We start from the raw sequence: 24,884 nt of genomic DNA on the forward strand, positions 1-24,884 counted from the left end.
CTTAGTTTGACTTTTATTACCCCCTTAATATATTACCCCCAATCCAAGCATACCCTAAGGGCATGCTTGGATTGGGGGTAAAACATTAAGGGGGTAATAAAAGTCAAACTTGAAAAAACATAAGTAATTAGAGGTGTTGTTGTAGGAGACATGGTGCTTACAAATGAAATAAACTAGTTGTGCTATGAGGAAAATAGAGAGATGGAGGAATTATTACTCTCATAATGAGGGTAATAGTTACCCACCCTCCCCCTAGTGTAACTATTACTCCCAAAATGAGGGTATTGATTCCTCTTTCTTCACCTCAAACCATACCATCACTACATAATCTTCTTACACTCACACCATCACTATCTCCTTCTTCCCTATTTTCACATTCATTTTGCTTAATTTGACTTTTATTACCCCCTTAATGTATTACACACAATCCAAGCATGCCCTAAGACTCAAAACTCTTTCTCCGTGTTACGAGAAGTTATTAACTCATTTCCCACGAGGCCATGTCCCAACGTTTATGGTTCATTGAGTCTCGAGTCTGACGACTATCTCATCTTAGAATTTGGCTAATAGAGTAAGTTTACAAAACGGTCGATAGTCCATGTGCACTATACTTGACAAAATTCGCAGTCATACGAGCCCCTTAAAATTCCCCGCCCTCCTTTTAACCGACTGTAATTGCTGGTGCTTCATTCCATCCTCTTCCAATTTTCTCTCTCCTCTTCTCAGGCGCTTCCGATTCCTGAGGTATCTTCTAACCCTAATTTCATCAATCTAATTCATTTTCTTCTCTGCAATTTCAATTTCGATTTCTTCAGTTGGTTTATTGCTTCCAAATCACGTTTTCCTTTCAATTTCTTGTTTCGGTAAGTATGATTATTCGTTTATTTATTTATTTATTTATTTTTTGTTAAACTGCTTTTCTTTGGCGGTTAATTGAAGTCGATTGCTTCAATAATAGTGGTGATTATTTCGTTTAATTCAGCTTAATAATATTGTTATGATCATATGCATTGATTTTTCGAGTTGTTTTGCGACTTAGTGATGGAGTAATTGATTTAAGTGTTTAATGATGATGAGGATGATGATGATGATTATTATGATCTTATGCACTAATTTATTGTTTATTTAAGTTAATTTTGTGACTAAGTGATGCAAATGTGCATAATATTCAGATGATTAGTAGTTTGTACAGATTATCGTATCATGCTCCCTCCGTTTAGATGCATCGGTTTGACTATTTTCACTATTATATATTAACTTTGACCTCGTTTATGTACTGCGACTAATATGTAAAGATATATGTCGACATGTTGCTATAAGAATTGTTATTGTGTTAATGTCAATGTATATTTTCAAAATATCAATTTTTATACTGTAATTTTTACTAGTAAATGATTAGTGATTTTGTTAAAATTAAGGTACAAACAGCGTAAAGTTTAACTGATGTATCTATTGAGTTCTTGATTTAGTATATATTCCTTTTACCTGTTAAGAAGTTTGTAATTTGTATGAGCCATGAATGAGAGGGTCCCTCTTGACTCTTGTTGTGGTTATCGAGGCAAAGCTAAAATAGGTTATTCTAATGAGTTAGTTTGGTTTGGCAACTGTTTCAGAGATGTTGATGACTGCTAAGAAACAGGAGGTTTTAGGATTGCAGAAGAACAAGTATTTGCTTTCTCAATTATCTTCTTTTCAGACCCTGCTGGATGAAGTTTATGGATCTACTCGTCCCAGCATTGACGACTATGCCAATAGAAGGGATTTGATTCGTATTTTTAATGATATCGCTAGGGAAATGTATGGTAAGCTTTCTTTTATGTGCACGAGGAACTATATCACCATATGCTAGTGGGTGTCCCCTTATAATTTCATGCTGAACTTGAATCAATAGAAGAGGAGAGATAGTCTATTGTTATTATGGGATTTGGTACTGCTCACAGTGTTGTTAGATATTCTGTTCTTAAATAATTTATCCTGGGAAAGTCTTGCAATTTCTTAATGGTGCTTCTTAATTGTTTGAAAGGTGAAGTTTGACACATTGTTTATTGTGAAGTGCATATTTTTTTGTGTGTGGATGTAACATTGACTGTGTAAAGCTACAGAAATTTACTACCTATTGCACAAAACATATTGCCTGTGAGTGAAAGTATAAATTCCTCATTTTAAAACTGTATTTCTGGCTTTATGCACATGTTCCTTGACAAGCTTTGCTTTGTTATCGATTAAAATTTTTATTGTGCAGAGATGCCCGATAAATAAGCTAGTCTGAATCATATTCTTTGCCCTTGAACATGAAGAAGTTTTTCAAATGTCGTAATTTCACAGAAGTAGTCTTGGTACAAGACCTTATATTAGACAGTTTTATCTTAACCTGTTGTAGATCTTGCTGAGCAGTAGCTGCTGCACCAGAGCTGATTGCAACATCAATGCAAGGGCACATATACTGAATGAAACTAAGTTATCACTCATGAGTCATGACACACATAATAAACCACAATAATTAAGAAATGTAGAATGATTAGCTCTTTATGTTACCTTTTTTATAGCCACTCAATAAGTAGTGGCATACTGCCGCTTCCCTTATCTGATAAAATTGGGATTTTATAGATTTAAAAAATTGAATGGGAATATACTTTGTGGAATGTGCTTTAAGAACTTTCAGAAGTACAATCTGCAATATAGTATTGGGAAGAGAATCTTGTTTTGTTGATTGTTTATTGTATAGCAAAGTACATTGCTGAGCAAGAGCAAGTGATAGAGTGCAGATTGCAAAGTTTTTATTTATTTTTTATTCTTTTTAGCAATTTTGTCTAATCCTTTATGAATTTACAAATGAGAAATATTTGTATGGTGATCTTGAAAGCACAAAGCATCCCCTATGCATATTATTGTCTGCTGATGATAGCATTTATAATACCGTCTTTTATTTAGATACTAGAGTATTTGGGCTACTTTTCATGTTTCTTGCTTTTATCTTCTTTAGGATGACTAAAAATAGTAGTGAAAACCTTTAAATAATTTAGCCTGGCTTGCTGGATGTTTTTGATTACCTAAAAAGGATATATTTCGGCCTTTCGGTATAGCTGTTTTGGCCCCTAGGTTCTTTTTTTTTTTTTTTTTTTTTTTTTTTTTTTTTTTTTGGTTGAGAGGGGTGGGGGGGATTTAATCTGGATTTTTGTTTTTTGTAATGAGATTCAGGAGGTGCCCCTAAAAAAGTCATAAGCGGAAGCTAAAGCACAAAATTTAATAAACAAAAAAAAAAAAAAACCCTTGTCAACTTATTAACTAGAAGTAATCATTCTTACACTTTCCACCATTTACTTTAATCATTTGTTTTATTGTTTGGGGAGGGGGTGGGGGGGGGGTGTGGTCAATCTTACCTTTTTCCCCTGGTCTTATATTCAAGGAAAATGGCTGTAAGAATACCAAGTCTCACTTACAAGTTAAATTTAACTTTACCTTTGATTATTAAAAATTAATTTAAAGTTTGGAGGTTCTATTCACAAAAGAGTAGGATCTGCTATTTATCTTGTCTTTTGTCTGTCGTATATAGGAAGACTAGTACTCCGAAATAGTTTGAAAAGGTACCCACAAGACCTCAGATTAATCCTATATTACCAAAATTTCAAAAAGTGTGATTAATTTAAAAGGACGAGTGAAATTAGGGATTATTCATGTCAATTGTCACCCCCTTCACCCCTTTTTTCTTTGAAAAAAGCCATTTATGTCATCATTTTTTTAATGCTCTTGTGTTATACATTTATTATATTTAGGTATCAATGAGGGAAAAAATAAAACCTCTCTAATGAATCCATTCTTATAAATCTCAGGAAATGAAGAATGCCCTGTAGTGGAGGATTTTGGATCATTCTTGATGAATATGTTCGATGCTAAAAGTGACCTTGATTTATCAATTAATTTTAATGATCAGTTGTTTGAAGCTGATCGCATTGCAAAAATCAAGACCCTCCGCAAGTTTGCAAAGAAATTCTATGCCCTTCGAAGTAAGTAACCTACAAATTTCTCCTCACTTAACGTTTGTTAAGTTATGGCTCTCTTTTGATACTTCTTTTACTTAATCTTATCGAGGTTATTCCTCTGTTGAATTTTCAAATGTATTGCATTTATTAATTGTTTCCTTGGTGCTGAAATCTGCTTCAAAATTATTGGTTTTGCGGTGGATAATCATTGTTTTTGTAAGATTATTTTGTAGCTATGTATAAAATATAGAGTAGCATATCCGTCATTTATGGTACCAAGTAGATAAACTAACTGATTTTTTTGTTAACTTATTCTATTGAATGACACAACCGATATATAACTGCGTAGGCACTTTCTTAAGTGCTAATTTTTAGAGGTAAGTATGCATGCAAGTAGTGTCGTAGACGGAAGCATGGTGTATTTGAAATGATGCTTTAACATGCGTAAAGGAAATATATAAGGCTTTAATCAAAGAAGATACTCCCTAAGTCCCATGTATAGTGAGAATGAGGAATAATGCTTAGATTAACATGCATTAATCAAAGCAAAAGGACGATAAATTGGACCTAATAATACGCATATTGGAATTCGATAATTTGAGATTATGAGAATATTATAATCTGATATTACAGTGATTATTGCCTTATAAGCTTATTTGTGATGTAGAAACTTCGTCTTGACTCTTGGTGTAGTACTTAAATTATGTGGGCACACTGTTGTTAGTAGGAATAATGCAGATTTTTGTTTTTTTTTTTGGATTAGTTGCAATGTTAGCATGTCATAGGTTTTTGCGAAACTTAGCAAAGTGAAGTTTGAATATAAAATTCCACTTTGCTGCATTATGTGGCAGAACAGAATAGGCTGTCTCTATAAACACTAAATAACTGGTGTATCTGAACAAGAGGTAGTTCATTATCTCCCTGTCTGGCCTTTATCTTGTTTAAAATGTGACTTTTCATTTTGTTCAATTGATAAAGTTTCCAAGTTTTGTGGCTGTCAGTCACTCACTATAGAGTTGGATCCTTTCTTCCTCGCTCCAAGCTCAGTTGACCCTTTTAAATATTTGCAGAGAAAGGATATGTTACAACTGTGGAGCTGATCATGTCGGCTAGGGTGCCTGTATTAAAAGTTACTGATTCTGGATCTGGAATTGAATGTGATTTTTCAGTTGGAAATAGAGATGGTATTGCTAAATCCCACATTATTTTCTTGATTTCGGCTATCGATGAAAGGTTTCAAAAGCTAAGTTTTATGGTAAGTAAAAGGAGAATCAAAAGCCAATCAGCTGTAGTTGGTAATAGCTTGTAAGGACTTGATTGAATATATGTTAGTTTTCCCTTTCATTTGCTCCGCATTAAGAGATGGATGAAGGTCTTTCAATAAGATGGGTGAAAGATATAATTGTTTCACTTTCTTGGGGGAAGTCACGACTTATAAGATTGTGGATTTACCAACTTATAGAAGCTAGTCACTCACATCACATAGGACACATATACACACTATTCTATACTCCCTTTTTTCTTTTATATTCTACCGTAAAATAATATTAAAAATGATGATTAAATGTTAGATAAAGTAGGGGGAGAAAAAGTAAAAAAGGTTGGTGGGTGTAAGGATAAGGTGTATGAAGTAAGAGAGTGTGGAAAGTTGTAATTATTGTGGGATAAAAGGGGTAAGCTTGTAAAGGGGGTATGCCTAAGACAGAATGAGCAAAATGAGTAGAACAAAAAAGGTCAAATTTGGAAAGTGAGTAGAACACAAAAAAAAAAAAAAAAAAAAAAAAAGGGTGTACTGCAAATTTTATTTGGTGCTTTGCCTTAGTTTTAGTGTGCGATTTGTTTTTGGGTTGGGCAATAGCAACTTTCAAAGATATAAAGGCTGGATTATGATACGAAAATTAATATACAGAAGGAGAAAAATTGTGGTGGATTTTATTTGCTGCAACTAAGGCCTGTGATTGAGAAAACATGATTTGGTTTTTGAATAAATGTACTGTATGAAACTATGGTTGGGGCTTGTAGTTCAATGAGAGCTCCATTTGCTATTTGGGTTGTGTGTTATACTGATTGCTGACTTTGTCACTGTATTAAATACCCAAATTAAAAAGGAACTGAACTATTGATCTATAGAAACATATTTGTGTAAACCTTTTCATTTGCAACCGATTTGCAGTTGAAAGCATGGGCTAAGGCACAAGATATCAACAGCTCTAAAGATGGTACACTGAATTCTCTATCACTGATATTACTGGCGGCATTTCATTTGCAGGTATGACACTTGGATTAACCTATTATCTTTATTTTTTGTTGTTTTCTTGTATCTTAGAATTTTACCAATGACCTAAATTATAAGATGATCAAGATTATAGAAAAAGATGTTAATCAGAGTGAATATTATGCACTGCATTTTTATACTGTATGGTTGGGAATATTACCATGTAATTTGTGCACATTAATGCGCATACAGATGTTTTATCATCATTTTTTACCATTGATTTTTCTCCAAGGGCCATCTGAATAGTCATTTTGTTGGCTGATGCTTGTTGCAAGTTTCCCTGTGGCGATCAGACTTGCATGGATACCTGTTGCTGAATTTGTGCTAATTTCATGACCATTGAACTGTTCCAGATTTTTAAATGTGTATTTATTTCCAGTTTTCAGATTATCTTTCTTTCAAGAAGGTTAAAATATCATCTTGGCACCATAAAATGACTGTTAGCCTATATTGAATGCTTCTTGGCAGAATTTGTACAATGTTGAAAACTTGAAGTATATAATCATCTTGATTTTATAAATGTGTTTAGTATCCTAAAAAGTAAAAACATCAAGTCTTTCTTCTATTTATCTTATTGGCATTTGGCAATGACTTATTAATGATTGGGGTTCATAAATAATGTTGGGACATTTCTTTATCATTGACTTGACTTTTCTTCAATTATTTCTGGTGACTCTATGTTGATTGATGCAGACTCGGGACATCCCAATATTACCTCCATTTTCTGACATATTGAAAGGTATTTTTTTTCCTGATCATGAGTATATAAATATTAGATGGATCCTCTTTTTTCTTTTTCTTTTTAGCTGTTGTTTGCTTCTGCCTAGAGAGAAGTGGAGCTTAGTTTTTCAAATAGTCAGTCTCAACTCTCAAGACTTGATATTAGTTGCAATACTTGCAACCTCTGTATTTTCCGTAGACAAAATGATACTCTGGGGTAATTTGTGTACACGTCATTTCTGAATTTGCCATTGGTTTTACTGAATATTATGCTGGGAATAGTCATATAGAGATGATCACAGATTTTCAGCATTTTGTTTTGACTACTCTTTTTACGTCACGCACTCCAGATGGAACAGACCCGGAGGCTGTGAAGAAAATAATTCCTAGATTTTTGAAATATGGAAAACGAAATAAAGAATCTCTTGCTGAGCTCTTTGTATCTGTGTTGGTTAAGGTAATCATTTTGATTATTATGATATTATCTCGGTTTCAAGTTATGGGGTAGGTTTATAGAGTATGTTTTTAATAATTTCTCCTATATCATGGTTGCTCTAAATTTCCATTATGCCATTTTATGCAGTTCTTAAGAAGCACACAAGGACATAATACTCAATTAATTTACTCTTCTAAATTTAAATGCTCGCTGCTTTATGTGCTACATCTTAAAAACACATTTAAGTTTTGTATCAAAAAAGGGAGTTGCATGATATGGTTGGTTTAGAACCTTTTTTTTTTTTAATCTATGTCAGTAGTTTTGTACAATTCCCACTGGTTTTGATATCTTCCATTGATTTTTCTTGCCATTATAGATTGAATCAGTGGAATCACTGTGGTCGAAGGGAATTTGTGTTAGTACTTTTGAGGGAGCATGGATATATAAAAACTGGAAAGCAACAGGTGTGATAAGAGTAAGCTGCCTGACTTTATTAACTGAAATGTATGCCTGTAAATTTTAATTCAATTATTTTTTTGAACATATTGGTCCTATAGCTTCCTACCTGAATATCTTGCAGATCGAGGATTTTACTGACAGGTCCCAGAATACTGCAAGAGCAGTTAGGTCTGCTAAAATTACCAAGATATATTCATGTATCCGGCGCTCTGTGGAACAGATTCAGCTCTTTATTAAGGGAATAATTAGTGCTGACAATTTAAAGAGTCTTTTATTTGGTAAAGTTCCACCTCAGACCAAGAAGATAATTGCAACTGCCTGTGATTCAAATCTATCAAAGTCCGTCCCTCAAAAAAGAAAGAAGAAGTGCCCGACACAGGGGGCTCCTGCTGAGGAGCAAAGACCTGGAAAACAAGGTAAGCATTGTCATAGTCCTTCCAGCACGAAAGTCCCAACACCCTCTAGGACTGGCAGGGTAAAAAAGAAGTCCAGAAAAAAAAGAAAATCTTTTCAAGGCTCTGGAGTAATTATACCTCCACATATTCTGGATGGCCAACCGCCTCCCTATTTTAACCCTTATCTTCAAGGTTCTGCAGGATTTATACCCGATAGAACTCATGTTGAGACTTTGAGAGACGCTTCACCGAACTATCCTCCACAGCAACCTATTTCCTTTTCAGGTTATGGAGGATTTAGACCAGAGAGAAATCATGAAATAATGAAATATTCTGATTCCAATTTTCTGCAGCACCAACTGCCCTCTCATTCTAATCTACATATCCAAGGTCATAGTGGGTTTAGATCAGAGAGAACTCATGTTCACAATTTAGGACATGCTCCAAATTTCCCGGCAGGTCCATTTTCTGTTTTTAATCCACCAGTCCAAGGTTTTGGAAGATATATGCATGATAGAATGCATGTTGATACACCAATCTACGCCGGCTCAATGAGCCGATCACATCCCCTTGCTAATCTTGCTGCAGGATTTGGACCTGAGGCTCAGGCTGAAACTATATACCATCCTGCTACTAGTTTTCAAACATCTCTTTCGCATACTTCATCCTATAGACCAAGTAGTAGTGCACTGCCTCCCCATCAGCCTTACATTCTTACTGCTCCTTATCCAGATCCTCCTTGATTACAAAGATCGCATGATGCTCGCCACTCTTTCCCACATGTACCTTACCACCCTTATCAGCTGTGAACTTCTATGGTGTCCAACTCTAACAGGGTATCATCTTGACTTCTTTTGGTTAAGATTTAGCCTTAATGTAAATGATGGATTAATAGTTCAGGGACATGGTATAATGTTAGCACAGTAGATGCGCAAGCTATAGTTGTTCCTTTGTGTAATTGTCGTTCACATTAGTAATCAACTTTCATGGTTTTCTTTTCTAAATAGCCTCAAGGCTCAAGGAAGATTGAAATCTGAATTAATGTAATTACTTTTGAAAGAAGATTTTATTTTATTGATGGAATGAATATCACAAGTGTCAACAAATTAAAAGTTCATCGCAAAGTTTCATAGTTAAATGGAGATAGTAAAACCATGTTGTGGATCAAAGATTATGGAGAAATTGGACTGAAAATGAGGGAGAGGAGACGTGGTAATGGGCAGCTCAGTATCTTGGACTCAAAATTTTGGCATTCATGAGCTTAATATAACTTGTGTGAACGCTGAATAGGCCTGTATTGTAATCAATAATAATAATGGATTGTACTGAATACTTCTCTTGTTATGGCTTACGCGCATTCACATTCTTTCTATACAGCTCCTACACCAATCCCCCCCCCCCCCCCCCCCCCCCCCCCCAAAAAAAAATGCTCCTCCTGGTTCCTCTCTCTACCTTCACCGGGATCATGCCACAGAGCACACTTTGTCTGCAAAAAAATAGAATTATAATTTTATTTTTTTGACAGGAAATAGAATAATAAATTTAAATCTTTGAGGTTTTGGCAAAAAAATATGATCGTCTGAAAATATAATAATACCTTGACGGTTGGTACTACAACAAAGTCGGTTATCATCTATGTAAGTGGCTTGCAATCCCATCATCCATGAACCAACTGATGTATCATCATGCGCATACGTCTTTAAAGATACACTAGAGGAAGGAACAAATAAAGTATTAGGAGCTAGAAAATCCTAAAATGCTTGCCCAATTCAAATTTATAATAGAAAAAATACATTGAGAAAATACTTCTGAAATTCAACCTAACAACCTTAAATGCCCAAATCAAAATACGAGCTTAGTTAAACCAACCTGCCTCCCAACTAACTAGGCTGGAAGTTTGATTCTGTAAAAACCCAGCAAACTAGTGCAATCATATTTTTATCACGGTAGGAGTAAGTGTGCTCAATTTCCTTGACAACCGCCGGGGGGGGGGGGGGGGGGGGGGGGGGGGGGGGGATTTCCGATATCTTTATGGGTTGCAAATCAGTATTTAGCTTATTCTAAAAATAATGCCATTTTCCAGCCTAGCAAGAAAACTTCAAAGGACTGCAACCACCCCAATAGTTCAATTTGATTATAATAATGTCATCTGGGCAAAAACAATTAGGCAAAACTACCTGTTCACAAAAATGTACTCTGATAAGCTTTTGGACAGTATTACAAGTGAACTGGCAGCATGTCGGAAGTACCTAACAAAGGAAAAATATAAAGGTGTCAATAGCTGACATAAAATAAGTTCATATTCTACAATTGAAGACAATATGCCGTAGATAAGCATATTATAGGTGCAAAAGATTGAGTACACAATAACCTAGCTAATTATTGCATAACGATCAGCTTAGCCTCACACAAGCATATTACAACAAGAGATGGGACTATCACAAAGAAAGAGACCAATCTACGAATCATTTAAGTATATGACCGCCCCCACCCCCCCCACCCCCCCACCCCACTCACACCTACTTTTAAGCAATCCTTATCTATGGCAAAAGCAACAGATAGCAAAAGATCGAATTTGTAAAAGGTCTAACTTACGATTTCTGATCACCGAACTTCCACCACTCAGGCTCGTACCATTGTTTTCCCCTGAAAAGTAATGAACATCATTAAATTCCTGACATTGTATTCAAATTTTTATTTGATACAGTGATAAGCTACAATAGGAGCTCAAACCCATGTTAAAGCTTACACACACACACACACACACACACACACACACACAAGCTAAATCTAGTAAAGACATAAGATTTACTCTTCGGCTATCACGTCTCCGGACTTCATACATCCAATATATGCACTCTGTTGACCACGACGGCTCTCGAGAAGTCCAATCAACCCATCTGATAAATAAAAAAAAAAAAAGCAAATGATGAGCTAAAACATTAGAAGAGACTTAAGCCGTGTATAAATCACTCATATGAATAAGAGTTGACTTTCACAGATTTACCGAGGTCAAGGTCAATACTATCATCAACTTTTACATAGAATTCAGCATCCCAATTTTGTACAGCAGTACTGAAGAAGAATTTCGCTTTCTTCGGCAATTCTTCTTGAGCCTCCTCATGCCCTTCCTAGAAAATGCATGCATTACATGAGCAAAGCGAAACCAGATTTTGGAAAGTTACAAGCAGATCCTTTAGACATAATCTGCTATACTAGCACTTCACAAAACCAAATAAATAGCATATACCTAATATCCAGATACAAAGGGAAAAACTAATACTTAGTCAAGGGAAAACAAAATATTTAATTTTACACCTTCACTTAGCACATAGCCACATATAACTTGATTAAAGCCAAAATCAGAAATATACAAACATCTGTGAATATATATATATATATATATATATATATATATAAGCTATTAAAGATAAAAAATATGATATGAATCAAGATACAAGAATTAAAATCATTCAAATTACAAGGAGCAGTAAATGATCATGGGAAACATATAATTGTTTATTTGAGTGCAATCTTTCAAGAAAGCACTTAGTGATAGCAACATCAGCCAGCAATAAGTATAAAAAATAAAAATCAAGGTCTTCATTGAGCTATCAGTCTTTGACTCACAAGAATTAAGAAATCATTAGTTTGGCGGTTTTCCTCATCAATGCCACGATCCAAGCTATCACCTCGATTTGGACTGCATTTCAGAAAGTCAACGAATGAGTAATGTCCAAGAAAGTATGGAGATAGTAATAATAGGAAAGCAAAAAATGATAGCAATGTTCAGCATCTTGCAAAGTGCCAACTACAAAGACCAGAAAAGATGTTGAGCAGAAAAAAGACCTCCGACCAATAACAAATCGTATGACAATTCCTTTCTCCTCCAGTTTTTTCAAGTTGTCACCTGAAACAGTAATCATGAAGCTTGTGATACACATGCTAAGTTGCAGATACAGAATTTTAATAATTAACGACACCATACACATAGGCAACTTATTAAAAAAAAATAAAAAATCAATGGAATTCCAAACCAAGCAAGCAGCAAAAATTAAGTGAAACGTATTTTGCTGAAGGTGCATTATAAGCCCACATTGCAAGAAAATAAGGTCAAAGGACTTCTCCAACGGATAAGTCAAACATCTCTAGTAAATCAGTAATGATTTATCACAGGCCCATCACTCAGGACTCATCAATCGATAAAATTACTAGTACAACAGCAGGCAATGCCAAATAAACAACTTAGACTCTTAGAGACCATTCATAAATTGCACATGATAAGCCATGCAAGTTATGGAATACCAGAGAGCCAAAAGTAGACTTTGCAATAGGGATGAATGGTCATGCAAATTAAGAACAACATTCAATTGAATTGAGGATATGAGAGAAGGAAGAGGAAGGGAAACTGCAGATGAAAAAACAGACACAAGATCATTGATTACAAAGTAAAAGAGATCCCCAAACAATTTTTACTTGTCTGAGAAAAAAAAAAGAAAGGAGGACATCATGAGATTATGTAAAGCAAAAGGCTAGATACATAGTACTCTAGTAACTAGTAATAAATGGTAGATATCATGATAGTAATGAAATTATGTCAGTGATCCAAATTTCTATGAGAGATTTTAGCATAAAGTAGTTTAATGGGTGACAATTGTAGATGCTAAGATTGCTAGCACGACACTAAATAAAGAGAATGGACATTAACCTCTAGGCATCCACGAGCCTCGAAAAGTATTGCGCTTTAAACGACTTCCAAATCCGGTGTAAACTCCAATAACAGCAAGAAGCTTCCTATCAGCAGAACCATCTTGTTTCCGCTGATTTCTTAGATATCCTTGACTCTTAGCCAGTGTCAAGTCCATTTCTGCCTCGGCAATCCTTTTCTCCAAATCTCTTAAACAAGCAACATTGTAAATATCAGTGAAAATGACCAATGCAACACAAAAGCATCCACAAGCAGTAAGCATTTAGACCAAAGAAGGTACAGATATAATAAAAAGAATGAGAGCAGTACTTGCATCCTAGCACCATAAGCTTATCGTCTACAGTAAGAACCTTTGGTCTCTGCAAAGAGAAAATGGAAACAAAATAAGGCCACGAGTATTATAATCAACCAGAACTGAAGAAACCAAAAATCAATAATGGACAATTTTCAGTTATTGCTAGCTCAATAACACGAAAAGAGCTATATAATTTTATAGTGTCCTTCCTGCATCAACTCTTTTGTGTAAATAGGATAGGATACAAATCCAAATTTCCAATCCAGTTATAACACAACAAACCTGGTCTGAGTTTTTCTGGAGAAGATTGACCAGTAAAGTTCGGTTCTCAGCATCCTGCCATAACCTGATTATATGACACGGACGTTAAAGACAGGAAGAGCAGACAGTAATAAACACACACAAGTTAAGAGCATATATTTCTTCTCAGAATCATTACTAGACACTAAAGTGCAGGAGTACAACCATAAGGAGCTAACAACCTGATTATACGACACGACAAATAACTGAATTTGATCTGAAACCTACAAAAATTTCACTCAGAAATGCCAAATCCAAACATATGGACGTTTAATTAAATTGAAGGACAAAGGACTCTAACAACTTAATTAACACATTTCCAGATTGATTGGCTACTGATTAATGACGAAAACAGATTACAAACCAATGAAATCAGATCAGTAAGTTCAAGTACTAAGATAAAATCAGATGATCAATCATCAAAAGTTCAAAATGATCATTAATTCGTAATAACAATGAAAATATGTTATCAATCCGATCTGAAAACACCAGAAATTGATCTAATTACAGCCCCTAACATCAATCAAATGAGCAGCCTAATTCTTCAATTAGGTCAAAATAATCAGAAAACAATCAAAAAGTAGAGAATTCACACTAATTTCTCACATAATAAATGCGCTGAATTCTACATAAATTACAGCCAAAATTATACAATTTCTCCAATTTGATCGAAAAAACAACAAATTACGACAAAATCGATACGAAACAAAAGTAAGAGAGAGAAAAATTGACCTGCCGGCGACGTAGAGACAAGCGACGCAAGAGAGGAACGCCAAGAGAAGAGAAGGTTTAGCGGAAGAAGAAGACGACGAAGAATTGTAGGCAGATGATCTTCCAACGCCTCTTCTCTCTCCTCCTCCTTTCGCCGCCGTCGTCAATGGCAGTGAACCCTCCATTTCTGCCGATCAGAGCACTTCAAGGTTGGAAGCTTCAACTTAAAGTTAAGTGAAAAGCAGTAATTTAAGAGGGCATTCAATCAAAATAGAACGTTGTCGTTTAAGTACGAGGGTTTTTTTTTTATTGCTGTTACTCGATCATCCAGGTGAACAAGTAAAAGTGAGGTATCCAAGTTGAGTTCGGTGAGATCGGACTGGGTTCAGATTAATTTTCAAATTTGATTCACGCTGAATTGGCTACGGAATATTATTTAAGTCGATTTTCGAATCAAGTTGATCAGGTCAGTTTTCGACACCTACATGGCATGATCAAGACGGAGCTGACAGACTTTCATTAAATTATTGCAAAACGAGTTAAGTTACCCTAATTTAAAGTTACCCTTTTTATAACAAAAAATTTACCTTAAAAATATTTATAATGTATTAGATTAATCATATTCGTTCCTTAACGGGGTTAAGATTACCGTTACCCTTAAGTTGATTGTTTTAAAATAAAATTAAAGTAAATCCGTCTTACAACAAAATTAGCTTAAACCCTTAAATCACAAACTTCATAATTAAGGTTTTATCAATACTACTAGTATTAATAATTACACATAATTGAAAGGTTTTATCAATACTACTAGTATTAATAATTACACATAATTGAAAAAACATAAGTACTAAAATGGTGCTACAACCTACAAGACTAGTATTTCATGGTTAACCACGAGAACGAAGATAAAGCATAATACTAATCTTGCAATTAAGAAAGAAAGTCGGTACAAAAACAAGCAAAATCTAAAAGTTGGGCATAAACCATATAGGAGCAAAGTATTTGGAAATTGTATCACCACCATCATAGAATGATGTAATATTTCCGGATGCCATGTCAAACATACCCATATCCTGTCCACGGACATCTGTTCCGCATGATGCAGCCCAATATACTCTTTGTTCATCATCAGTAAAGTATATAGCGTTGTTTTGGCAATTTGGAGCCTCTGATATATGAACAGCAGTAGCATAATTATCACCAACAAATAACATATAATTACCCAAACCATCAACATTTTCCCACGACAAAGAAGTGTCACGAACAAGCTTATAGACCTTGAAATTAATGGTACGGTAGCAATGTTTATTCTCCCAGAGGTATATATACTCACCTTGACCATCTTGATCCGAAACACCAGACTCTCTTTGGCGTAACACTATAAGTAAATCACCAGCTAACTCCACCATATACATCTCTCCTTCAGTCGCTATTGCATGCATTGATGTTTCTCGTGTTTTTCCATACAAATTGTAGGGAATGAAACTATGATTTTTAGCCTTAACAGGATTAGAAGAACTAGCCGCAATACTAGCTGTATCCAAATATGCAATCCCTGCATTATTACCAGTGTCATCAATATGACTACACAAGATGACTACTTTTCCATCCCAAACCATGGCATGATGAATAAAAGGGCGGAGTGGATTTCGTGGCCATGGTTCGATTACTTCGGTCCATGCTTTGTCTCCGGGACGAGCAAAAGATATACTATATATTGGGTAATGGATTACAAACACAACTAGCTCATCAATGTTGTTGCTTCCAGGAACCTTTAAAACAATGAATTTTCGCACCAAAACTTTCATAGCCCAGGGATATCTCTCCATCATATCATCTGATGATGATCCGTCTTCATCGTATGTGTAAGTATTTGAGTAAGCTCGCAAATCATACAACGAAGGGAGGCTTAATTGAGCTTTAGTAATAGGATTAAACAACTTAACATTCTTGTTGAAGTCTTGCGTCACAATCCACCCATAAGACGACCCCCAACATCTTTTCTCAGTTATCTCAGGAATCAACATGTCGTAGCACTTGTTTTTGCTGATGCTGAAAATTTTCCTACAATTCGAATTGTCATCGTTGCTTGGCTCCGGCTCCAGCTCCAGCTCCGGCTCCGGCTCTGCTAGCAGCAACCAAGGCGGAGTTGGTTTATCTGCACGACTCCATTCGGGTTACCATTGAGGAAACAAGGTTCCATGAACGACATACCAAAGAGAAAGAGATAAAATCTTCAATGGTATTCAATTTCAAAGCAATTCCAGCAAGAATATCAGAGTGCAACAAGGACCAATCACCCATCTACGACATTATCACATAAATAATTAAGAGTCAAAATCAAATCAATTCATAACAAAGAATACATAAATTAAATCCACCCCGTGCGAGAAATTTCAAATCAACCAAACAAACAGGGAATATACATTAATTGAAAAGATAAACAGGTAACAAACCTTTATTAATCGAATTCTTATTATATATCCTTGTATATTTGTCGATTTGAGCCTGCCAAAAGGAGTCTATATTGAGTTATTGGAAAACAGCAATTACACCAATTGAGTAATTAATCTCAAAATCAAAGACCAAAATTGAACGAAACAGATTTAAGTAACAAAACCTTACCTTAGTTTTCTGTGTAATTGATTTCCCCTGCTTTGAACGAAAAACTCTTTATTCTTTTCTTTTATTCACTGGAGCAGGATACTTGAATTTATAGGAGACAAAAATCTATCCAAATACGGAGCAAAAGAGATAATTTTTTCCTACTGTAAAAACTTTTTAAACAATTATTAATTCTAATTACTTCCGACTTTTCTACTCCCTCCGTTTCAATTTTTTAGTCTCATATATACTTCATATTGAATGTATTTCACTTTTAACTTAATTTTTATTTCCTATTTTATACATATTAAATTCTGATTGGTTAGATTAATTGATTGTGAATTAATGACATGACTCTAAGTAAAGAAAGTACTCCCTTGATTTATGCAATTATGGCTAATTCTTTCCTTAAAAAATTAAATAAGGCAAAACTATTTATATATTATTTTTTACTTTAATGTTAGATTACAAATATTCTCCTTTTCTTATTTTAAGTGATTGATTCCATGTGGGGCTCATATTGAACGAAGGGAGTAATATTTTTTGACAGAAAAATACTTCCGACTTTCCTAATAACTTCCCGTATATTTCATAAATTGAATAACACATATGGTAATATTTTATTTTTTAAAAAGAAAAACAAAGAAAAGTTCTTATACATAGTATTTTTTATAAATTTAATAACACAAAATATTAAGTCAAATAAATAAATAAAAAAAAGCCTAAAAGGTAATTGTGTTTTTGACGAATTCTATATTTTAACTTGAGACACTTTGACTTTTAGCAGGTCAAGTTAACCCTAAACCAAGTAGACGGTTAAACTAGGTCTACAAGTTGATATCGAGTTAGGTTATACGGTAACATAGGTTGGTTTGTTCATTCATATCACTTTGCATTTTTATCCGATTAACCTTAAGATTGATCAAATCAATTTGACTGCATGCCTCATTACAAAAATATAAAGGCCACTCGTTTGCAAAAGTGCAACTGAGGGAGGGGGGGAATGTAATAGGGAACCTAACATACGTGGATTGGTGCACTTAATGTTAAAATACTGAACCTATGAAAAAGTACATAAACGGCAAAAAAGTCTGAATGAAATCTAAATATTGTACTATAAATATAGCATATTAAAACAATTGACTTTAGAGTCAGTTTCTCGGAGCAGCAGCACCACCGCCTAACAAGCTTGCCAATGGTCCACCTTGACTCCTCATTTGTTCTTGAGCTTGTCTCATTTCCTCAGGATCTGCCAGGGATACAACATACATTATATACTGAAAGAAGCTCTCCATAAAGCAAAAGCCAAACTTAAAGTAGAGTCAAAGTATATGATAAGTTCAAAAATATACTGTTAAGGAGATGCATTTACACATTTATACAGGTTGCTCAGAAGAAAAAATTTATAAGCTGGTTAGGAAGTAGTTTTCCGGCTATATTAACATGAATTCTCCTCAACGATCCTTTCCAGGATACTTTTAGGTATTTGCTTCTGTTATTTCTTGGATACACAAATATTAGCAGGTGGTGCAGTCACAATTCACAAATAGATGCAATTCTATGTAAGCAAGAATAGAGTTAACTAATTTAAGAGTTCAGAACAGTTACCCATGTTTTCCATCAGTTTGGGCATCACGAAAACAACTAAAAGCATGAAGCCAACCATAAGACCCATAGGGCTCTTCACTAGAGACAGGGGTGAGAAGGGTTCCCTTTTCTGTGGTTAGCAAAGCATGACCAATTGTGTGAGATTCACTGTTGGATAGAATGATACACTGTTGGATAGAATGATACTCCGTGATAAACAAGACTAGTTCATGGCTTACCTCATAGTAGTATTCCTCTCTCAAGGGCTCCAAAGCCAACTCGGACAACCCTCTTCTGGTTTCCGTCAATGCAGCCTGGACTTTTCCAGGGTTTCTAGCACTAACATCAACACGAACCTACACAAACAACATGAAAAAAATACTAAACAGTGATTACCCATACCTCCAAAAAATAAAAATAAAAAACCCCATAAAATAGACATACCGGTGAAAAGAAATAACCAGTTGCAGCCACTTCAATTAGATGAGTGCCAGCTAGAACGTTATGGCTTTAAGCATAGTAAAGGAATAATTTATAGAGCAAGAGACAATTAAGTATTAGTGAATTTATTCTTCAGCCATTAGCATATGTATGAATCACAATTCAAGCAAGACATTGAGGATTGGCAAAAGGTTGTCAGATTAAGACCATCCAAAAGGAATGGCCCTATCCCTACAGATTTATATGAAGTCTTATAATGAAATAAACTGTATTCAAAATAAACATAAAATTTAAAAGTACACTTCGTAGGATCTACATGGTAGGATACAATGAAAAATATCCATCAGGCCTCAAAAATGTAACCCTTTGACCACCATTGAGTATCACTTTGATATTTGAAGTCTTTGCAGGCAAACCAAAATCCCTAGTCCCAAAATCTGCAAGGAAAGATGTAGTTCAGTTTGTTGGATTTTTTCGTCAACATGAACCACAACATTATGCAAGGAAGCATCATCAGCACAGCAAAAAGTAATAGGATATGGGGATGTGATCCTAGTGTATAAAGTTGAAAGCAATAATTTTAGTTGTTGACATAACTATGTATACTATAACATAGCTTTCACATACAAGCAACAATGTGTGTCATGTCACTCACCCATTTTAAATCAGGAAATCTCAATCACTCTGTCCTATTAAAAATGAAAATGACAGAATAATGACCAATAACTTTCCACATTTGATAAATAGGATGCCATGTAGCTTCTCCTTATATCCAATTCTTAGTTAGTTTCACGCTTTCACATATAGTACATTTACGACGGGTTGTAATCTGAACCATCCATCGAGAATAATAGTCACATATGCCATAGCAAAATGTTTAAACAATATTGTCACCGTTTCTAGAATAGTACTACGTGTAGTTTGTGACTGAATCTCCCAAAATATCCTCGCTAGAATTTAGTAATGTGAGGAAATGGGAATCGCCCAAAGCATAATAGAAGGTTATTTAGCAGAACTGTATAATACAAAGTAGATCATATCCTTAATTATGAGGGGTTTGAGCTATGTAAATTATATCTGGACTAATGATTAGTTCATACAGATTATCACAAAGTAACGTAGTCACTCACTGTCTGCCATTAAGTTATTCATACTAGTCATTTAGTAATTATTCATATCTCTTAGAAGTTAGAACATCTATTTCATCTTTGCCTACAAATTTTCTCCCTAAAACACAGTTTTGAAACCATCATGGAAGTAGTGTTAGGTAGTTAAAAGCAAGTGTATTGCACGGATTTCATATGCTATTTTGTTAGCAACGATTATAATCTAGCTGATATTAAAAGGCTTAGTTTGTGTAGGTTTGGGAATTATACATTGGTTATCATTCTAATGCAAATCTCTCTTCTTTACACCTAATTATAGCGTTATTGGTTTGTTTCAAAAAAAAAAAAAAAATAGCGTTATTGGTTAATCACTTTCTAAAATCCAACTAACAGCACTTAGATATCTCGAGTCATACTATTAAGTTGTAGGCCTTGTAGCTTGGTTCAATGTTTTGTCTACTCCTGTGTAAAATTCACCATGATTGATGATTGAAATACAAATTCTGTAGGCTAAGAATACAACCATTGGTGAAGACCAAAGAGCTGATAACGGAGCTTCTACTCAGACCTCTAAAGCTGAGCTCTTCATCAGTTTTAAGCAAAATCCTATATATGATTGAACAATCATTTTGTGCCCTTAGTATTAGCACCAATTAAAACATCTTTCATAGTTCATACATATTCCACATTACATTCCTTTACCGTATCATGCATACTTTTTTAATACCTATTACCAAGTACAAACTTTTCCAAAGAAAGCTACTGTCGGGAATTATTCTTGAATCTCAATAATAAGAGAGCTTTGACTTCTCAACCTCTCTTCACAACATGTATCAATATTGCCACAAAAACCATAGCTAGTTTGGTTATCATTTCACTAGATCAACCCAAAGCTAACAGTCTAACACCCATCAACAAGACACCAACCTACCGCGAGATATGAGATGTCAAATTAATCCAAAGAGACTAACTCCAACCAAACAAGCTACTCAGTTAGCCCCCCAGCGCACGGCCACACTACACAATACATGGAGAAATTCGAATGATATTGAATGTATTAGTAAAACCTATAGACAAACTTATCTCATCTTACAATATTCTAATAATTCAAAAGCTTCAAGTAATTCAAAAATCAACAACAATGTCTTCAATTATAATCCATATAGGTCAACCTATAATTTGTTGTGCTATGATTGTTTCAATAATCAGATTCAAACCCACATAAAAATCCAGTCTTTCAATTTAAGAAACTAGCAAACTGTACATTAATTATTGACATAAATTCTCAATTAAAATTATTCAGAACAGAAAACATATATCTAACAACTAAATAGAAAGAAAAAAAATAAGGTCAGAATAATCGTACTTGGGATTTTTACTCGACCATTGATAGTGAAACCATCATTCAGCCTGAAAAATCAAAGTAATCAACAAAATTAATATGATGTAGATCTCAATAATTGGCAATTTAGTTCAAAAAAAAAAAAAACAAAAAAATAACTGTCAAATAATAAAATTGGAAGGATAATTAGACATACCCAGATGAGATAGCGAGAGTTGTTGGCAGAAGATCGCAGAAACAAAGCGTTAGAGAAAGAGAAAGAAGAAGATTGGATCTGCTTATCGTCGCCATAGCAGAAGAGTTCGAAGCAGTCAATCCGCTATTAATTTAAGTCGATATGCTCATTTTACTTTAAAACCTCTGGTGAAGACTGAATAGGCAAAGGGTTGTATAGTAATTTAGTAACGAGGTGAGTCTCGTGCGATGCACGTTTAAACAATTAATTTTTTTCTTATTTATATGTGATACATATTTAACAAAAAACATAATAAATCATATGACTTCTTATTAGATACTGTGTATTATAATCATATATTATATTATATACTTCATAATTTAAATAAAATTTAAGCTTTTTTTTTAAGATGTTAGCATATACTCCCTCTATTTCAAATTATTTGCTCCACTTTTCTTTTGAAGATGTCTCTAAAAGATTGCCCCATACTACTTTTGGCATGTTTTCCCACTTGCAATCTCTCTATCTCTCTCCTTATTGATATTTGTGTCAACCTATGAGCACTATTTTTTGCCCAAAGCCTTAATAAAGTGGATTTATGATTTGGGGCAAATAATTAGGGATAGAGGGAGTACTTCATATTAATTTATTGATTTGCCTTTCATTAAAAATAATTTGAAGAACTAATAAATAATGGAACTCCCCAAAACATACAATCACTATAAATGTATAGAGTAGGAGGAACAGGAAAATGTGTAGTTAGCCAATTCAATCATTAAATTTTTTAGGAAATGTGCAATTAATCTACCAATTTCAAACCTTTATTTATCTTTTTAAAAAAATGATGTCACCAAAAGTTTTAGAGGGAAATATTTGTATGAGAAGTTGACACTTGGACATTGATGATGTCAGCGGTTATTACTTTAGTTATATATATAGATTGACACTTTTTTTTTTTTTTTTACACTTAGTAATTGGCACTTAGGTGTCATTAATTTTAATCACTCTCAATTAGATTAATGTAATTAGATTAATTGCAACATTTTACTTCCACATTACGCAACTTTGGTAATTTGGTTACACAAGTAACATCTTTTAGTAAATTAAACTAGTGTGTGACCCGGGCGATGCCCCGGGTTGTTACTTTGAACACTTATAATTGAATAGATAGGTTCATTCTATATTATTCTATTTATTCATTATTTGTTTATTTATATAATAGTTTTTCATTTAACCTTTAAATAATTTATTTATGGAACAAATACTAATTATATAAACATGTCTTTTGTATATAATTTATCATCAATATGAAAATAAAGACATAATTATTATCAAAATAATTAAATAAATAAAATTAGTATATAACAATAGTTAATATTTCTTGTTTGCATTACCTCATCGATGAGCATTATTAGCAAATAATAGAATAGGTATTTTAAGAATCGCAGTCATTAAATGTATATTCGGATCTTCAGCCCATACATATATTTATGAATCGAGTATAAAAGCATTATTAATAAATAGATGAGATGGTAAAGCTTCTAATGCATATTTTTTAGATTGTGAGTTCAAATCTCAAGATAGACATTTTCATTAGAATATGCTCATATTTGAATGATGACATGGCAGAGTGCCACATGGCACATAAACGTTTTTAAGAACGCTTTTTAATATATAAGTATAGATATAGATATACTTAGTAATATTTCAAAAATATACACTACAAATGATAATTCAACAATGTTATCTAATCTGATTAAGATTTTGTTGTAGACATGATAAATAGTGTAACACAAAGTTTCATATGTGACTAGCCACACCGTACGGCTAGCCACAATTTTTTTTTTTTTTTATTTACAAATCTTCTCTCTCCTCTTTCCCTCCTCTTTGCATCACCATTAATTCTCCACCCATTTTCTCTCTCCTCCTTCCCAAATTCAGCTACACCCATTTTCTCTCTCCTCCTTCCCAAATTCAGCTAGAGGTTTCTCATTAATTCTTCACCCATGCTGCCACTTTCTCATTCTACTACAAGCTAGAGGTTTTTAGGTCTAAATTCAGACACGAAAACTCTAGATCTAGAGTTTTCATGACCGAATTTGGCCTTTTTAACCATATTCAGAGTGAAATTTGAAGCCACTATTAAATTTTAAGATATTTGTTCATTTAATTTTTTAAAACGATTTTTAATTTTTTTTTTCCGGGTGTTTTTAGCTTATGGCTGTCGTGGTGTGGGTGTGTTGGGTGAGTCTGGTTGGGTAGGGATCTAGTGGTGGGGTAAGGTTTGGGTGCTATCGTGGTGTGGGTCTGGTTGGGTGTGGTTTGGTTGTGGGTTCGGTGAATTGTGGTGGTGGCGTGGGACAGTTGGTGGTAGGTGGTGGCGTGGCTGTTGGCGGCGTGGGGCAGTGGGTACGGGAGTGAATGTGCAACAGGTGGTGTAGGTTAGTCGGGGGTTACTTGGTCGGTCAGGGGTTACTTGGTCGAGGGTTACTTGGTCGATCAAGGATTACTAGGTCGGTTAGGGGTTACTAGATCGGGGGTTACTAGGTCGGTTAGGGGTTACTAGGTCAGGGGTTACTAGATCAGTCAGGGGCTACTTGGTCAGGGGTTACTTTTGTCTGGGGGTTACTTTGTCATTTACTGATTTGGCACCCTGCCGCATGGTGCGGCCACCCGTACCAAAAATGCAGTGATAGTGTAAAAATCAACATGTTGTGATTAATTGAATACATAGAGAGTCCCATGCGTCCTCTACTCCTCTATTGCCTCGAAATTACAACATGTTGATTAGTTTTTTTTTTTTTTTGGATGCAAACGGGGCAGAGCCCATCATTACACAACGTTTTGATTAGTACATTTGTCAATGCATATATTTAACAATATACTCCATATTTGATTTTACATTACTCTCTACTAAAACTTTGATAGAAATGAAAGTATACTTTACAGACTACTGAAAATTTTGAGATATAGAGTTAATTTATAGGAAAGTGATATATACAACCTAAGGACTTTTAATAAGAAATTAGAAAAGGATATAATAAACATAGTCAAGGATTAATAATACTATTTCCAAACCGTATTCCATATCACACTAGGAAATGCATTAAAAACTTTTGTACAAGGTTTGTAATATATCATTACCCTATTTTCTAACGTTGGTAAAAAAAAAAAAAAAAAATCCTTTTGATGTTGTGAATCTTGAGTTGTGATAGTGATCACGCTTCTTTAGGGTTTACTCTTACTGTTAAGATAATTAGGGGTCTTTTTGGCCCATATATTGTGCTTGGGATGCCAAATTTGGACCCTGAAAGTGGGAGGTGAAACTGAAAACCAAACTTCACAGTGAC

General features: G+C 34.4%; 4 protein-coding genes across 9 annotated transcripts; 1 reads left to right on the forward strand and 3 right to left on the reverse strand.

The window, feature by feature from the left end:
• Positions 1-639: 639 nt before the first annotated feature.
• Positions 640-9,352, forward strand: LOC145591095 (protein HESO1-like). Of its 6 annotated transcripts, none has more exons than XM_081647489.1 (10): positions 640-744; positions 1,614-1,802; positions 3,831-4,004; positions 5,051-5,235; positions 6,154-6,249; positions 6,949-6,994; positions 7,326-7,432; positions 7,788-7,886; positions 7,992-8,286; positions 8,458-9,352. In XM_081647489.1, exons 2-10 carry the CDS (start codon positions 1,616-1,618, stop codon positions 9,006-9,008), a joined length of 1,740 nt encoding a protein of 579 aa, XP_081503615.1. In that variant the 5' UTR covers positions 640-744; positions 1,614-1,615; the 3' UTR covers positions 9,009-9,352. The 6 variants fall into 6 exon arrangements, with proteins under 6 accessions (XP_081503615.1, XP_081503616.1, XP_081503612.1 ...); XM_081647490.1 differs by having other exon boundaries at positions 8,467-9,352; XM_081647486.1 differs by having other exon boundaries at positions 7,992-9,352.
• Positions 9,353-9,655: 303 nt separating this feature from the next.
• On the reverse strand, positions 9,656-14,517 carry LOC145591096 (hydroxyproline O-galactosyltransferase HPGT3-like). Its single transcript, XM_081647492.1, has 12 exons — positions 14,301-14,517; positions 13,551-13,614; positions 13,283-13,332; positions 12,974-13,161; positions 12,115-12,175; positions 11,896-11,968; positions 11,273-11,396; positions 11,078-11,165; positions 10,861-10,911; positions 10,443-10,514; positions 9,863-9,975; positions 9,656-9,751 (listed from the first exon to the last, which is right to left on the reverse strand). Exons 1-12 carry the CDS (start codon positions 14,462-14,464, stop codon positions 9,729-9,731), a joined length of 1,071 nt encoding a protein of 356 aa, XP_081503618.1. The 5' UTR covers positions 14,465-14,517; the 3' UTR covers positions 9,656-9,728.
• A 471-nt stretch (positions 14,518-14,988) lies between these two features.
• Positions 14,989-16,936, reverse strand: LOC145592558 (uncharacterized). Its single transcript, XM_081649058.1, has 3 exons — positions 16,905-16,936; positions 16,736-16,787; positions 14,989-16,437 (listed from the first exon to the last, which is right to left on the reverse strand). Exon 3 carries the CDS (start codon positions 16,304-16,306, stop codon positions 15,245-15,247), a length of 1,062 nt encoding a protein of 353 aa, XP_081505184.1. The 5' UTR covers positions 16,307-16,437; positions 16,736-16,787; positions 16,905-16,936; the 3' UTR covers positions 14,989-15,244.
• Positions 16,937-17,801: 865 nt separating this feature from the next.
• LOC145592559 (ER membrane protein complex subunit 7 homolog) lies at positions 17,802-21,711 on the reverse strand. Its single transcript, XM_081649059.1, has 7 exons — positions 21,556-21,711; positions 21,384-21,427; positions 19,240-19,348; positions 18,915-18,978; positions 18,710-18,826; positions 18,492-18,600; positions 17,802-18,132 (listed from the first exon to the last, which is right to left on the reverse strand). The coding sequence occupies exons 1-7, from the start codon at positions 21,648-21,650 to the stop codon at positions 18,035-18,037; spliced, it is 636 nt and encodes a 211-aa protein (XP_081505185.1). The 5' UTR covers positions 21,651-21,711; the 3' UTR covers positions 17,802-18,034.
• Between the last annotated feature and the right edge of the window lie 3,173 nt (positions 21,712-24,884).

This window comes from Chenopodium album, chromosome 18 (genome assembly GCF_948465745.1).
Source record: "Chenopodium album chromosome 18, dcCheAlbu1.1, whole genome shotgun sequence".
Lineage (NCBI taxonomy): Eukaryota > Viridiplantae > Streptophyta > Magnoliopsida > Caryophyllales > Amaranthaceae > Chenopodium > Chenopodium album.